Source organism: Eurosta solidaginis, chromosome 3, assembly GCF_040869045.1.
Source record: "Eurosta solidaginis isolate ZX-2024a chromosome 3, ASM4086904v1, whole genome shotgun sequence".
Classification (NCBI taxonomy): Eukaryota; Metazoa; Arthropoda; class Insecta; order Diptera; family Tephritidae; genus Eurosta; species Eurosta solidaginis.
In genome coordinates, this window is record NC_090321.1 from 103766271 (window position 1) to 103784758 (window position 18488).

Sequence of the window (18488 nt, forward strand, 5' to 3'; positions counted from 1 at the left end):
ACATTTACGAAGCAAATTTTGATAAAGGTCTGTCACCATTGGAATTTCTAAATGCCATCTATGTTCAAAATCTGTATAAAATTTTCCCAAACATTTGTGTTGCTTTACGTATTGTTACGAATATTAGCAACACTAAGGGGTACTGCCATCTCTAAGCCGATGCTGGGCAATGACGTGAATTCACATCAATAATTCAATCATTGTGTCTACACATACGCGTACACGCAGCGGAGAGGCAACGCTCAGACACATGCAGATATCTTACCTGAGGTGCTCCTAAAGGTATGAAATTGTAATTGTGGAAGTGTCGCTCACACATACAAGCGAATGGGGTATGAGAGAAGCTATAAAAATTATACATCTGTCTTTGTAGCTGAGAAATTTATAACTAATTAGTAAGTTCTGGAATTAGAAAAGCCTAGAAATATGCAACAAGGAAATCGGACAGCATAAAAGGGAGGCAACAGTAGAAGCGAGAATTCAGTTTCATTTGAGCTAGCAATCAGTTTGGTTATTAAGCAAGCTATTCGTTGCATGTTATTGTGAAGTACTTTAATAAAGGCCATTTTTCCATTATTCAATATTGGAGTTATTTATTCAACAGTTTAGCGATACGAACGTTGGCAGAAGATTGCAAATAAGGGAAATTGCAGTAAATTCATTACAATTGGTGTCAGAAGAGGAATTGTTAAATAAATTCCAGATGACAACAAGGACATGGCAAAGTTCAGTTAATTGAAGATCCAGCAACTGAAGAAGGAGTTGGACAGCCGTGGATTGAATACAACCGGCAATAAACTGGAACTTCAGGCACGGCTACGAGAGGCAATGGAATTAGAGGGAATTAACGTGGAAGAGTATGCCGTTCATCTTGATGGCGAGGAGACAACAAAAATTGAATAGAAAAACGAAACATCGCATACAGTTAGCAGCACAAACTTGAACATGATATTGGCTGCAATATCTGCACAAACATCGACAGTAGCATCAATGTCGTCGCAATTGGCATCCCAACTGGAAGCGCAAGAGGCAAGTATAACAGAAATGTCATCACAAATATCCACAAATATGTCATCACAACTGGAAGAGCAAAAGACATATATGATATCTCAGTTGGCTGAACAGTTGAAAGCACAGGAGGCCCGCATAACCTCGCAGCTAGAGGCACAGGAGATAAGGGTAACATCGAAGCTGGATGCCCAGGATACAAAAATTTTACAGTTTGAGGAAAAAACCGAGGCCGAATTGGATGCTTTGAGAGGACGTATCGAGCAGTTGCAACTAAATCGCCTAGCAGTTTCAACGATTAATCCAAAGGTAAAAACACCATCCTTTGACGGTTCTGTTCCTTTCCAGGTGTTTAAGATTCAGTTTGAGAAGACCGCAATAGTGAACAACTGGATTGCGGAAGATAAAGTTGCTGCACTATTCGTGGCATTGAAAGGATCTGCTGTTGAAATCCTACAGACTATTCCCGAGGGAGAGCGGAACAACTACGAAACATTGATGAGCGCTCTAGAGAGGCGATACGGAAGCGAGCATAGGAAACAGATATTCCAAATTGAGTTGCAAAACCGTTACCAAAAAGCAAATGAGACATTGCAGGAATTTGCTTCAGATATTGAATGATTGGCTCATCTTGCAAATGTGGACGCACCCGTGGAATACACTGAAAGGGTAAAAATCCAGAGCTTCATAAATGGCATACGAGATGTGGAAACGAAGCGGGCTACATATGCGCCTCAACACAACAGCCTCACTTTTGAGTTTGCCAGCGTACAAAGCTCATCGCGTGGAAGTGGAAAGGCCAAACTGGGTAGACGCAATTTTGGAAGCATTGAAGGGTACGCAGCAGAAGAATAATGATGCAGTCCAATGTTTTTTTAAGTGTTGGAAGCCAGGGCATATTGCGCGTTATTGCAACACCAACCCTAACAGTTCCAACAATGTGGGTGGTCGTAAACGCAGAGCAGGGGGAGATGAGCAAATCTCGAAGACCACTAAATCGAGTCAGCCGCAAGGGGCGACAGCTGGCTCCCGCAATTGAATGCCCCATAATCTATATCTCGCAGATTGGAAGAAGATTGAGCAATCTTACTGTTGGAGGACATGTGGAAGGAAAGGAACGTTTACTGACTGTAAATACGGGCGCATCTCATTCCATCATTCGAGCGGATTTAGTCAACAAAAAGATAAGACCATTGCTTGGAGCAAGATTACGTGCAGCCACGGGAGAGGACACCTATGTAATTGGAGAAGTAGAATGTGAAGTAGCAATTGGGAACGTCACGGTACTACGCAATTTTATAGTAGCAGGTATTGTTGATGAAATCATAATTGGAGTGGACTTCTTAATCAACCAAGGCATCAAAATCGATATGCAAAGCAAGACGATGCGATATAAAAACATGGATGTACCACTTAATTTCGGCTACGAGAGAGACTACAGCAGTAAACGAGTGCTGGTGGAAGAGAGTCAGCAAATACCACCAAAATCCGAAGCAGTCATCTGGGCAAAGGTTGATGGAGATTGTGGGACAAACAAATTGTGGGTTGTCGAAGCAGCAAACAAATCAGCACTGAACATACTTGTAGGAAAAACCCTGGCTATGACAAAACAATATGGATGTATTCCGGTAAGAGTACTCAATGAGTTCAAGTCACCATTCAATTTGACCAAAGGAGCTCTTCAATTGACATCACGGCATGGACGCAGGGGCTAGAGGAAGACTATCAAAGTAAGGCAAATCAACTGCTCCTAAAGTACGCGAACATATTTGACCAGGATGCTTCCAAACCAGGCCGCACCAATTTTGTGATACATCAAATTGACACTGGAGACGCGAGGCCGATACGTCAAGCTCCTCGTAGTGTTCCACTGGCGAAACGGGAACATGTGAATCAAATCGTACAAGAAATGAGCGACAGCGGCGTCATCGAACCATCAGCTAGTCCACGGAGCTCACCGGTAGTACCTGTAAAGAAGAAGGATGGAAAAATGAGGTTTTGCGTGGACTACCGGAATTTGAATGTCGTTACGAAAAAGGATAGCTGCCCATTTCCAAGAATTGACGACACTCTGGACTCACTATCTGGTACGAAATGGTTTTCCACACTGGACTTGAAAGCGGCTACTGGCAAGTTGAGGTGAAGGAGGAAGATAAAGAGAAAACAGCCCTCAGTGACGGTGATGGTCTTTGGCAATTTACAGTGATGCCTTTTGGACTTTGTAATGCACCAGCTACTTTTGAGAGACTCATGGACCAGGTACTGAAAGGTCTACATTGGAAAACATGCTTGGTGTACCTAGACGACATCGTCGTATTGGGCAAGAACTTTGATGAACATCTTAATAACTTGGAGGAAATTTTCCAGAGAATAGCTGGCGCTGGTCTGAAGTTAAGTCCCAAAAAGTGTGCGCTGTTTAAAAAGGAAGTAAATTATTTGGGTCACAAGGTAACGACAGAGGGCATCTGCACTGCGAACGAAAATATAGAGGCTGTAAAAGATTGGCCAAGACCACAGAACCTTCATGATTTGAGAAGTTTCCTTGGGCTGTGCACATATTACCGCCGATTTGTACCACATTTTTCCAGCGTAGCCCACAGCCTCCATGAGCTTACAAGAAAAAATAAAGCTTTTGAATCGAAAAAGGAGCAAGAGGTGGCTTTCCAAACATTGAAGGAGCGTTTGTGCACTGCCCCCAATGTTGGCATATCCGATTCCAGGAGCAACATTTATTCTAGATACAGATTCGAGTGGATATGCTATAGGAGACGTTTTGTCACAACTGGTCGATGGGCAGGAGAAGGTTGCTGCATATTACGGCCGTTCGATTGGAAAACCAGAGAGGGACTACTGCGTAACGCAGGGAGAGCTGTGGGCATTGGTAGAGTGCATTAAACATTTTTACAAATACCTCTACGGCCAGCGATTCCGTGTCAGGACAGATCACGCAGCGTTAAAATGGCTTCTGCTGTTCCGTAATCCGGTAGGACAATTGGCACGGTGGATCGAGCGACTACAAAGCTATGAATTTTCCATTGAGCATCGAGAAGGTAGTACCCATGGAAATGCCGATGCAATGTCACGAAGACCATGTAGTTTGGAATGCAAGCACTGTTCAAAGGCCGAGGCTAAAGAAGACATTATAGATGTCCGGCTAATGACTATAACGTGTACGGATGAATGGGACAAGGAACAACTAAGAAAGTGTCAGCTTGAAGATACAGATCTGTCACATGTTATGCCAGGGCTCGAACGAAACGAAAGACCAAGCAGAGAGGAGATGTCAGCAGAGAGTCCCATTGCGAAGTCCTATTGGGCACAGTGGAACAGTTAAGAATTGATATCCGGTTGCTTTCATCGAGTATGGGAGAGTGAGGATGGTGAAAGAAAAAAGAAACTGATAGTTATTCCCAGAAAGAGATTTCCTGACGTGCTCATCGAGCTGTATAATGGTCCAAGCGGAGGTCATCTTGGAATCACGAAGACGCTCGAGAAGATTAAACAGAGATTCTACTGGGTTGGTTGCCGTCAGTCGGTCACTGAGTGGATTGCGAACTGCGAGGTTTGCAGCAGAGCGAAAGGGCCCAAAACCCGAAGTCATGGCCAGATGAAGCAATATAACTCAGGTGCGCCATTTGAAAGGATCGCTATGGATATCGCCGGTCCACTTCCTACTAGCAAGGGCTGAAACAAATATGTACTGGTAATTATGGATTATTTCAGCAAATGGCCAGAGGTATACCCAATCCCAAATCAAGAAGCGGAAACAGTAGCAGAAGTGTTTATAAACAATCGGGTTGCAAGGTATGGTATATCAATGGAGTTAAATTCTGACCAAGGCATGAATTTCGAATCAGCTGTGTTCCAGGAAATGTGTAAATCATTGGGCATTCGAAAAACACGGGCAACTGCATTGCATCCTCAATCCGATGTTATGGTAGAACGATTCAATAGAACATTGGAGGAGCACTTAAGGGAAGTAGTAGACAAGTCCCATAAAGAGTGGGATACCCGCATACCATTATTCTTGATGGCTTATCGATCATCAGTGCATGAGACAATGGGCCAAACCCCTGCAAAAGTAATTTTTGGGAATGACCTTAGACAGTCAGCTGATTTGATTTTTGGGATAGATGCCTATGCGGAGAGAAATGTCAAGAAATCCACTGGTTATTTGGAAGAAGAGCTAAGAGAAATACATGATCTGATAAGGCAACGAACACAGATTATGAGTGACAAGTTGAAAGCCAGATACGATAAAGCAATTAATTCGGAAGGTTTTCAGGAAGGAGATTTGGTGCTGTTATACAACCCACAACGTAAAAAAGGTTTGTCCCCGAAATTGCAGTGTAATTGAGAAGGCACATACAAAGTTGTAAAACGGATCAATGATGTAGTGTACCGCATACAAACCATCGGTAAACCACGAACCAAAATGAAAGTGGTCCATTTTGAAAGGCTGGCAACGTTTAGATGATAGATTTGTCTGATCGGGACGATCAGACTTAGGTGGAGGGCAGTGTTACGAATATTAGCAACACTAAGGGGTACTGCCATCTCTAAGCCGATGCTGGGCAGTGACGTGAATTCACATCAATAATTCAATCATTGTGTCTACACATACACGTACACGCAGCGGAGAGGCAACGCTCAGACACATGCAGATATCTTATCTGAGGTGCTCCTAAAGGTATTCAATTGTAATTGGGGAAGTGTCGCTCACACATACAAACGCATGGGGTATGAGAGAAGCTATAAGAATTATACATCTGTAGTTGTAGCTGAGAAATTTATAACTAACTAGTAAGTTCTTGAATTAGAAAAGCCTAGAAATATGCAACAAGGAAATTGGACAGTATAAAAGGGCGGCAACAGTAGAAGCGAGAATTCCGTTTCATTTGAGCTAGCAATCAGTTTGGTTATTAAGTAAGCTATTCGTTGCAAAGTATAAGTGTTATTGTGAAGTACTTTAATAAAGGCCATTTTTCCATTATTCAATATTGGAGTTATTTATTCAAAAGTTTAGCGATACGAACGTTGGTAGAAGATTGCAAATAAGGGGAATTGCAGTAAATTCGTTACAGTATCTTTTGCACTATACCTGTCATTGTAGCTAGTGCAGAACGTTCCTTCAGCGTCCCTTCAAGAATCAAAAACTTTCATAGATCGTGTTCATCTCAAGAGCGAGTTTCACGATTGCCACGCTTTGTGTTGAATCCGTTTTGGCAAGGCAGTTAAATTTTGATATTATTATAAAAAAATTTTGCAGCGAAAAATGCAAGAAAAGCCACTCTTTGATATCCGAACCTTCTATATTCAATAATTAAAATTTATAATCATCATTAAATTTATCAGAAATGTATTAGAATGTTACCAAATAACTAGAAAATATTATTTAAAAAAATATATGGTTGCTAAAAGCGAATTTTATTTCTACGTTACAATAAAATAATATAAATAGTAAATATTCTGTGTAAATTTTATTGTCAGCTCTTAGTCCAAAAATCATTTAGTTGATGTGGCAAAATTTTTTTTTGATGTAATCCATCAATAATGATTCATGAATGAGACGTCATTAATTCAAGTTAATTAAATGTATTAGTTGATTTTTTATAGAGGGCCCGTAAATTGTTTAGTCCCGGGCCCGGATTTTCTCTGTACGGCCCTGATTACAGATTAAAAGTAATTCAACCGATAGAGCAATGAATAACTACCCACCAATACATTACAAATTGGGTACATTTTGGATTGAATTTATGTGTTAGTTTCCCATATTTTCCAAAATATTATTTTTACCCTTCTTTTCGTTAAATATTTGGGTATTTATCCATTTTTACCTTATATAACCAATTTTCGGGGTATTTACCATTAAAATATTTACCCCTTTTCCATGTCTAGCTGTAGTCGTATACCTACACGGAGAGAAAATGTGCATAGTAAAAATTAATATTTTTACCTCATTGGCGTTTAAATATGTCCGTGTTCAAAAGTAATAAGATCAGACCAAAGTTTAATACGCACGTATTTAAATGCTATACAGAGAACCTTTAATCATAGATGTAAGCAGAGGCCGACGGGGGGGAGGGATTACCCCGGGCCCGGGGCTTATCAAGGGGCCCGCATTTTAGAGGTACTAAGACATTTTTTTAATTCAGGAGAGTCTTTAGTTGTTCCATGTGCAAATTTTAAGCCGAATTTCAAAGCAACGAATATTGATAATGATTTTTTGCCTGGGCCTGATGAGACAATAAAAACATCAAACAAAAATGTGTTTCTCAGGGGGCACGCGATTAGAGGTAATATGAAATTTTTTTTTAATTCAGGAGAGTCTTAAGTTGGCCCATGTGCAAATTTTAAGCCGAATTTCAAAAGCAACGAATATTGATAATGATTCTTTGCCTGGGCCTTACTCGTGAGGGAAACTATATTAGATCAAGGCAAGAAAGCCATTTGCTATTATCGTTGATGCTAGTCACGTTGACTACGTTCATTTTACGCTAACTCCATTTTAATTCGAAAGCAACAAATTTTACAATTCAAGAACGGTTTTTGGCTTTCGTGAATTGTAACAAAATAACTGCTCAGAAAATGGCTGATCTAATTTGCCATACTTGATTGAAGATTGTCGTGCACAATGGTACGATAACGGCGCCAATATGAAAGGAGCTTACAACGGAGCACTACGTCACATTCTCGACAATGAGTGGAATATTGATTTCTCGCCTTGTGCAACCCACAGTCTCAATTTATGTGATGTTGATGCTGCAATATGTTGTACGGCTGCAATTACTTTCTTCGGAGTTGTACAAAAATGTTTACTATTTTCAGCAGCACTCCACAACGATGGGTCATCCTAAAAAAAAATGTACCGAGCTCTCTTCATAGTCTTTCAGGCAACAGCCAAATTTGAATGCGCAAGCATATGGCGATGTTACCGGCATTCTCAAGTATATCAACATGTTCGAATATATCTTGCTTTCCTAAATTGGGTTCAAAATACTGATTACCATTAATGAAAGAAACGTGGTCCTTCAAGCTAAAGACGCCACCATAGATGTTGAGGTTTGACATCTAGATGCCTTATTAGCTGATTTGAAGTTGATCAGGAACCAATGGGAAACAATTTTAAAGGAACGCAAAACAGTATCTATTCAATTGAACATCTCGCCAAAGTTTCCGGACATACGAAAAAGAAATCTAAAAGACTTTCTGAAGATAATTTAAATGAAATGATTACGGATAACTCAGAGTCTGATTTTAAAAACAATACATTCCTGGTGATCGTTGATTCGGTAATCACTGGCATTAATGAACGATTTGCAGCTATGAGAAATTTGAGCGAGACGTTTTCCTTTTTGTGGCAATTTGAAGACATGGATGAAACTACGGTTCGGGCGAGCGCAGCAAAATTTGTCGAAAAATACAAGTCGGACATTTCTCAATGATTAGAATGCGAAATAATTCATTTGAAACACATTTACGAAGCAAATTTTGATAAAGTTCTGTCACCATTGGAATTGCTAAATGCCATCTACATATGTTCAAAATTTGTATACGATTTTCCCCAACATTTATGTTGCTTTACGTATCTTTTGCACTATACCTGTCACTGTAGCTTGTGCAGATCTTTCCTTCAGCTTCGTTTCAATAATCAAAAACTTTCATAGATCATAGGACTTGCCACGCTTTGTGTTGAATTCGTTTTGTCAAGACAGTTAAATTTTGATTTTATTATACAAATTTTGCAGCGAAAAAAGTAAGAAAAGCCACTCTTTGATATCCGAACTTTCTATATTGAATAATTGAAATTTATAATCATTATTAAATTTATCAGAAATGTATTAAAATGTTACCAAATAACTAGATGTGATTATTTGAAACAATATGTGGCTGTTAAAAGAGAATTTTATTTCTACGTTACAATAAAATAGTATAAATAGTAAATATTCTGTGTTAATTTTATTGTCAGCTCTTAGACCAAAAATCATTTAGTTGATGTGGCAAACGTTTTTTTTTTGATGTAATCCATCAATAATGATTCATGAATGAGACGTCATTAATTCAAGTTAATTAAATGTATTAGTGGATTGTTTATAGGGGGCCCGTAAATTAAATTGATACACATTTCAGCCCGTTTTGGAAAAAGATCCTTGGGATCGTTTTGCTATTATACGTTACTAGTTAACAGTTAAAAACAAAAAAGAAACATGGTTTAATAGCTAACCCAATTAAATAATAGGATAATATTTTTTAAGTACAAATTGTAAATATTACAAGTACAAATAATAAACGAATAATAAATCATAATTAATCACCTCAAAATAAAATCTAAGTTATTAACAGACAAATTTAATTCAGAGTTAAAAGCGTGGGGTGCTTGATATACATATTTAAATAAAATTTAACAATCCTTCTATTGGCAACTATCTTTGAGAGGAAAGTTATGAAAAATAGTAAATGGCACTCCACGTTTTTTACTCTGAAATGAATTTATTTGTTAATATATTAGACTCTATTTTGATACAGTTTATATTTATTTTTCATTTTTTAGGTTGATAAAACGAGTTTTTTAATTTTTTTTAAACTATATCTATAGTCCTGACATGACCCTGACGGGATACCGAAAACCATCACGAAATGATCCCAGAAGGGTCCCAAATGATCGCAAAATTACCCTGACGGGATCCCGAAAACCATCCAGAAATGATCCCGAAATAACCCTAACGGGATTCCGAAAACCATCCAAAATTATATCGGAACGCTCCCCAAATGATCACGCATTGAACGTGGCGGGATCCTGGACGGATCCTGAAAATCATCCAGAAATGATCCCAGAAGGGCCACCAAATGATTCCAAAATGACCATGACGGGATCCCGAAAAATATCCAGAAATGATCCCAGAAGGATCCCCAAATGATCCCAAAGGGATCCCGAAAACCATCCAGAAATGATCCCAGAAGGGTTCCCAAATGATTCCGAAATAACCCTGACGGGATCCCGAAAACCATCCAAACTTATACCGGAAGGGTACCCAAATGGTCACGAAATTACCATGGCGGGATCCTGGACCGATCCCGAAAATCATCCAGAAATGATCCCAGGAGGGTCCCAAAATGACCCTGACGGGATCTCGAAAACCATCCAGAAATGATCCCAGAATGGTCCGGAAATGATCCCGAAATAACCCTGACGGGATCCCGAAAACCATCCAAATTTATACCGGAAGGGTACCCAAATGGTCACGAAATTATGATGTCGGGATCCCGGACGTATTCCGAAAACCATACAGAAATACCCCAGAAGGGTCCCCAAATAATCCCGAACGTAAGTTCAACCGAAATATTAATTCTAGATAACGAAGTTCGATAATTAGTGCGATTCGTCAATTAAAATTATATTGTGGAAGAAACATTTGCAATTTAATTTAATTCGGTACCTGAAAAATGAATAACAGTTACGTGGCAACTCATTAATAACGGTATGATTTTGTAGCAGCTTTAAGAAACAATGATGTCTGAATGGTTATAGCAGCGGCGCCTAAACGTTGCCGATGAAGGAATTTAGCAGTTCCCGAAATGGATCTATACAACGAGCTTTGGCAGTTATCTAAATTTTTTCTTTCTTCTATTTTAATTTAAAATTTTTTTCAATTAAGAAAAAAAAATTATCATAACAATAATAATGATAAAAAATTATTGTTAGGTCTTGAGCTCGATTCGAACCCGCAATCTTACAAATCAGTAGGCCGATATAACAACAAAAATGGTCAAAATTATATTTAATAAAAATAAGTACCATTTAATAATGTATCTGTGAGTTAAGCTGGCTCGAGGTCAGGTGTAATAAAACACAAGAAGTTCTTGTATAACCGATATATTTCGATTACCTTCGGTAATCGTCCTCAGGGTAACTATTAACAATAAAAAACAACATGAAAATTATAATCAAACAATATATCACAAATAACAATAATTTTTCTAATTACATACATTTATTTCACTTTCTCACTGTCTGACGTGGAGTATTATATTGTTTATTTTTTGTCAACAAGTGTCTGTAAGACTGTGCAGTATTATCAATATCTGTTTTGTAGTTAATTCGTATGTTTGAAGGTGTGTTAACGATATGTAACATTTCTACTGTGTACAATATTCTCTGGAAAATCATTATCTCTTAATAGTAATTTAATTTCTTCTATAGTTTCTTTGTGGTATATGTCGTCCGATATTTGTAGCGTTCGTCTTATACAGCCCGTTGCTGTATTGATAATCATCGTCTTTGGGTGTTTGGAGTTAAAATTGATGATGCGTCCTGATGATATTGATTTCTTATACCACTTCAATTTAATTTTATTGCCTTCTCTTATTACAAGTGAGTCCAGGTAGGGTAATTTTCCATCTTCTTCGAATTCCGTAGTAAATTTTATATGTCGATCAAAGGAGTTTAATACGTCAAGTGTGTTTTGTACCTCGGTTTCTTTTACTATCACAAAAATTTCATTAACATATTTTGCTACAGATCTTGGCTTTTGTATTAGGTTTTCAATGCTATTTTCCAACAACTTTTCCATTAATATGTCTGCTATGATAGGTCAGGTCGGTGATCCCATTGGTAATCCTTGGAGTTGAGTATATATCTTGTCATTAAATTTAAAATATCTATTTTCCTCAATGCAGAACTTTACTATTTCCATAAACATTTTTCTAGGTATTTTAGTGTACTCTTCTATTATTCTCCATTTTTCTCTTATTACGTCAAGTGCAAGTTGTGTGGGTATGCTAGGGAACAGTGATACAACATCGAAAGAAATAAGTTTTTCATCGTCACAAATAAATGTATTGTTTATCTTTTCTTTAAAATCAATGGTATTTTTTACGTTGTAACTCGAATTTAATGTTAATTTCTTTAAAATGTTTGAAATATATGTACAAAGGCCGTAGGATGGCGATGTTATAGTTGAACATATGGGCCTGAGAGGTGTACCTTCTTTATGAATTTTGGGTAGCCCGTAAATCCTCGGTGGTAATGCCGTTGTTGTAATCATCTTGTTCCTCTCAGGCTTTTAAATAAGTCCCATTTTAAGCAATCCGTCAACTAAAAGATTATTTTTAGTTTGAAGTCTAGACGTAGGATCTTGCCTTTGTACTCTGTACATGGTCAAGTTATTAAGTATATCGTTCATTTTATTGTTGTAATCGTCAATTTCCATTGCTACTGTTTTATTGCCTTTGTCAGATGTTATAATTCTAATATTGTCATTTTGCCTAAGAAATTTACGTGTTCGTTCTACTGTGTCCACTATTGCACGATCTATTGCACTTGGTTTGCTTTTTGCTCTGTATTCTTTTATTAATAGAGAAAACTTTGTGCGAGCTTCTTCTTGCTGCTCTTTGATTTTGTGTGTTTGTATGAGCTCTTCCCCATCCGCGATATATTTAAATATAGGAAAACTCTTGTTTTCAATTGGTAGCGCGAATTTTGGACCCTTAGCTAAGAGCGATTTTATGTCCAATGGGAAATCCCCTTTCGTTTTGTTTATAAAGCAATCTTGTTTATTGTCGACTAAAATGTTGCTGTACTCATTTTTTAGTCTCTCATATTTACTCTCTTGTTTTTTCTTTAATGTTGCTGTTAGCCCGCTAGTTACATATTTTTCACTCTTCAAAAATTCTTCAAAATCATGCGCGTTTAATCGTTTCTTAAGATATTTTGTAATTCCCTCGAACTGTTGTTGTTGTCTTGTTAGTAATGTGTGCTTGTGTTTAATCAGCAAATTTAGTATTTTTGTATGGTAGTTAAATGTATGTGTATCTAAGATGCTATCAATATCTCTGTTTATGTCGTGGTCAAATACAATTAATTTATTAAATTTAGTTGCATTTTTTATAAAATTGGATTTTCTGCACTTTAATAGGAATTTTATACTCGATTTAGTTTTTACCAGTTTCTTTGATATATATTGGAACTTGTTTATCGTTGTTTTTGAGTTGCTGTTGTTGTTTTTTATTTCCGCATATCCCATTTCGTTATTTTGCTTTACGGCGTGCCTTCCGCCTTTGTATTAAGTTAATTTAGTGACCTTTAATAATGTATCTGTGAGTTAAGCTGGCTCGAGGTCAGGTCTACCCAAAATTCATAAAGAAGGTACACCTCTCAGGCCCATATGTTCAACTATAACATCGCCATCCTACGGCCTTTGTACATATATTTCAAACATTTTAAAGAAATTAACATTAAATTCGAGTTACAACGTAAAAAATACCATTGATTTTAAAGAAAAGATAAACAATACATTTATTTGTGACGATGAAAAACTTATTTCTTTCGATGTTGTATCACTGTTCCCTAGCATACCCACACAACTTGCACTTGACGTAATAAGAGAAAAATGGACAATAATAGAAGAGTACACTAAAATACCTAGAAAAATGTTTATGGAAATAGTAAAATTCTGCATTGAGGAAAATAGATATTTTAAATTTAATGACAAGATATATACTCAACTACAAGGATTACCAATGGGATCACCGACCTCACCTATCATAGCAGACATATTAATAAAAGTTGTTGGAAAATAGCATTGAAAACCTAATACAAAAGCCAAGATCTGTAGCAAAATATGTTGATGACATTTTTGCGATAGTAAAAGAAACCGAGGTACAAAACACACTTGACGTATTAAACTCCTTTGATCGACATATAAAATTTACTACGGATTTCGAAGAAGATGGAAAATTACCCTACCTGGACTCACTTGTAATAAGAGAAGGCAATAAAATTAAATTGAAGTGGTATAAGAAATCAATATCATAAGGACGCATCATCAATTTTAACTCCAAACACCCAAAGACGATGATTATCAATACAGCAACGGGCTGTATAAGACGAACGCTACAAATATCGGACGACACTTACCACAAAGAAACTATAGAAGAAATTAAATTACTATTAAGAGATAATGATTTTCCAGAGAATATTGTACAAAGTTTAATAAGAAGAACGGGATCAACAAACCGAGATATTATACCAAAAACCCCAAAAACATTTAAATCTGTTATTTACGTACCTGGTTTATCAGAGCGACTTGCCAAATCAGATTGCTATAATAGCGAAGAAACAAAAATTGCCCATAAACCAATAAACACTCTAAAACATATTTTCAATAAAACAAAATCAAAAATACCAAACACCGAAAAAAGCGATGTTGTATATAAAATTCCTTGCAAAGGTAATGATAAAGAATCGTGCAATAAGATTTATGTGGGCACAACCAAAGCAAAATTAAAAACTCGACTGTCACAACACAAATCTGATTACAAACAATGTTATTCTACTAACAACCATAAAACAGCTCTCATGTCCCACTGTGCCAGCAGTTATCACAGTCCGAACTTCGACGACGCTTCAGTTGTTGAGAAAGAAGAGAAATGGAAGAAGAGGTACACAGTAGAAATGTTACATATCGTTAACACACCTTCAAACATACGAATTAACTACAAAACAGATATTGATAATACTGCACAGTCGTACAGACACTTGTTGACAAAAAATAAACAGTATAATACTCCACGTCAGACAGTGAAAAAGTGAAATAAATATATGTAATTAGAAAAATTATTGTTATTTGTGATATATTGTTTGATTATAATTTTCATGTTGTTTTTTATTGTTAATAGTTACCCTGAGGACGATTACCGAAGGTAATCGAAATATATCGGTTATACAAGAACTTCTTGTGTTTTATTACACCTGACCTCGAGCCAGCTTAACTCACAGATAAAAAATAAGTACCTATAAAACCATAAAAAGCAAGTTTAAATATACTATTTAATATTCGAAAAACAATTAAACATGTAATTTGTTTAATTCAATATTTCATATTTGAAAAGGATTTGAATATCGTCTTATTACACGCTAATATTTCGTATTCAGATCGCTTTCAAAAACTAGGAAGTAAAATTTAATATGAAAGTTTTCAATTGAGCTTCAAATATTGCATATTCGAATCGAATAATTTCGTGTTCAATGTCATATGAAACATGTGCATGTTTTATTTAAATAATTTGCTCTATACAGCGGTTTCATTGATGTTTTTAGTCAAATAATATGCTTTTGTATTTGATTTTACTATTTTTGACCCTCAGTGTATGTAATACTCCGATATTGCTAGTACAGACGGTACAGTCGTAAACATCGGGGTGCCGAAATATAGTATAACATATATAGCTACCTTTTTAAGTTGTTTATGAATTGTGAAAAAGAATTAAATTAAGTTTATGTCTGAGATACCTTCTTGTTATAAAATCTTTTAAGTTACCACCTTTCTTTTAGAACACGTAGATATGTGTCTATAATCATACAAGTTTTCGCCTCTCCTAACCGATTGCAAGATATGGACATACCAATTTTATATAAACTTCTGGATTAAGAATAAAGTCTTATTTATTAGCAATCATTTTATTTTGCAGTGACAGAAGAAGAACGGATTAGAATGGGAATAAGAAAAATGGCGATTACACCAACAAATGAAGCCACACAATTTTTTACGGAACGTGAAGAAGTAACCACTCCAGACGTCTCTTCCTGGTCTAAATGCATTATGAGCTAACAATTTTATTTTGTATCCAGAACTAAAATATACTACTTGCAGATGTTATAGTAATTATATGGTAATTTTTTGAGTATTTTACGTGAGTATGTTACAGGAGTATTGAGTACCTTACCATCGCACTATCGCGCCTCTGCCGAAAAAGCCTAACAAAATCTAAAATTTCAGCTTTGCTCGGTATTCGTCGAGTATCCTCATAATATACTTTGTTCTATATGTCGTCTTTATAAATATTCAACTTTTTTTATACATATATTTTTACTTACCTTTGAGTTCTTTTAAAAAAGATTTCAAAAACATATCGATCATTAACCGAAAAAAAAACTTGAAAACAATTTGTTTAACAGGTAATTACAACTTAAGGTCTTGGGGATTTTTACTTTAATGTACTTCTTAAAAGCTTCAATAGAATATGTGTATGTAGAACGTATGTGAATATATAATTCACATACCCATTGCCTTAATAACTCAGTACCCAATTTCACCCAAATCGGTTGGTCCGTTACCGAGATAGTAGTGGATATACAGAAGAATATACACATATAATTAGGTGAGGGGCAACCTCGTTTGACACCCATATTGGCATATCTCATGCAATTTTATTCAAAATTTCAAAAAGGTGGCAACCTTGTGAAAACACCCTCAGTGGCAACACCTATATAGAAAGTCTTAGAATGTGATACTCTATATATGTACCAAATTTCATTCAAATCGGTAAAGCCGATTCCGCGATCGTTCCGCAAAATACACGCATCTAACATAGAAGGTTAAGTTCGGGTGTAACCGAACATTACATACTCAGTTGAGAGCTATGGTGACAACATAAGGGAAAATAACCTTGTAGGAGGGAATCCCTGGAATATGTTTGTATGATATGTGCATCAAATGAAAGGCATTAAAGAGTATTTTATGAGGGAGTGGGCCATAGTTCTATAGGTGAACGCCATTTAGGGATATCGCCATAAAGGCGAATCAGGGTTGACTCTAGAATTTGTTTGTACGATATGGGTATCAAATTAATGGCATAAATTAGGTTTTAAAAGGGAGTGGTGGTAGTTGTATAGGTGGCGCCTTTTCGAGATATCGCCATAAAGGTGGACCAGGGGTGACTCTAGAATGCGTTTGTACAATATGGGTATCAAACGAAAGGTGTTAATGAGTATTTTAAAACGGAGTAATCCTTAATTCCATAGGTGGTCGCCTTTTCGAGATATCGCCATAAAGGTGGACCAGGGGTGACTCTAGAATACGTTTGTACAATACGAGTATCAAACGAAAGGTGTTAATGAGTATTTTAAAAGGGAGTGGGCTTTAGTTCTATAGGTTCGAGGTATAGCAATAAAGGTGGACCAGGGGTGACTCTAGACTTTGTTTGTACGATATGGGTATAGGTGGTCGCCTTTTCGAGATATCGCCATAAAGGTGGACCAAGGGTGACTCTAGAATATGTTTATACGATATGGGTATCAAATGAAAGGTGTTAATGATTATTTCAAAAGGGCGTGGGGCTTAGTTCTATAGGTGGACGCCTTTTCGAGATGTGTTTGTACGATATTGGTATCAAATTAAAGGTATTAATGAGAGTTTTAAAAGGGAGTGGTGGTAGTTGTATATGTGAAGGCGTTTTCCAGATATCGACCAAAATGTGGACCAGGGTGACCCAGACCATCATCTGTTGGATACCGCTAATTTATTTATATATGTAATACCTGCCAAGATTTCAAGGGTTTTTTATTTCGGCCTGTAGAACTTTTTCATTTTCTTCTACTTAATATGGTAGGTGTCACAACCATTTTACAAAGTTTTTTCTAAAGTTATATTTCGCGTCAATAAACCAATCCAATTACCATGTTTCATTCCTTTTTTCGTATTTGGTATAGAATTATGGCAGTTGAGCAGAGCTCACAGAGTATATTAAGTTTGATTGGATAACGGTTGGTTGTACAGGTATAAAGGAATTGAGATAGATATAGACTTCCATATATCAAAATCATCAGGATCGAAAAAAAATTTGATTGAGTCGTGTCCGTCCGTCCGTCCGTCCGCCCGTTAACACGATAACTTGAGTAAATTTTGAGGTATCTTGATGAAATTTGGTATGTAGGTTCCTGAGCGCTTATCTCAGATCGCTATTTAAAATGAATGATATCGGACTATAACCACGCCCACTTTTTCGATATCGAAAATTTCGAAAAATGAAAAAAATGCCATAATTCTATACGAAATACGAAAAAAGGGATGAAACATGGTAATTGGATTGGTTTATTGACGCGAAATATAACTTTAGAAAAAACTTTGTAAAATGGTTGTGACACCTACCATAGAAGAAAATGAAAAAGTCCTGCAGTGCGAAATAAAAAACCCTTGAAATCTTATAAATTAGCGGTATCCAACAGATGATGTTCTGGGTCACCCTGGTTCACATTTTGGTCGATATCTGGAAAACGCCTTCACATATACAATTATCACCACTCTCTTTTAAAACTCTCATTAATACCTTTAATTTGATACCAATATCGTACAAACACATTCTAGAGTCACCCCTGGTCCACCTTTATGGCGATATCTCGAAAAGGCAACCACCTATACAACTACCACCACTCCCTTTTAAAACCCTCATTAATACCTTTAATTTTATACCCATATTGTACAAACACATTCTAGAGTCACCCCTGGTCCACCTTTATGGCCATATTTCGCAACGGCTTCCACCTATAGAACTAAGGCCCACTCCCTTTTAAAATACTCATTAACACCTTTCGTTTGATACCCATATTGTACAAACGCATTCTAGAGTCGCCCCTGGTCCACCTTTATGGCGATATCTCTGAAAAGGCGACCACCTATACAACTGCCACCACTCCCTTTTAA

The 18488-nt window shown here is 36.8% G+C and overlaps 1 protein-coding gene across 4 annotated transcripts in view; it reads left to right on the plus strand.

Moving 5' to 3' along the window:
• Window positions 1–15671, plus strand: part of LOC137244210 (cyclic GMP-AMP synthase-like receptor) — a 276654-nt gene extending 260983 nt beyond the window's left edge. For all 4 annotated transcript variants that reach the window (XM_067772894.1, XM_067772896.1, XM_067772893.1 and 1 more), the window contains exon 4: window positions 15478–15671. In XM_067772894.1, coding sequence (XP_067628995.1) covers window positions 15478–15617 — 140 coding nt within the window. In that variant the 3' untranslated portion in view covers window positions 15618–15671. The remainder of the gene's footprint in view (window positions 1–15477) is intronic.
• The last annotated feature ends 2817 nt before the right edge of the window (window positions 15672–18488 follow it).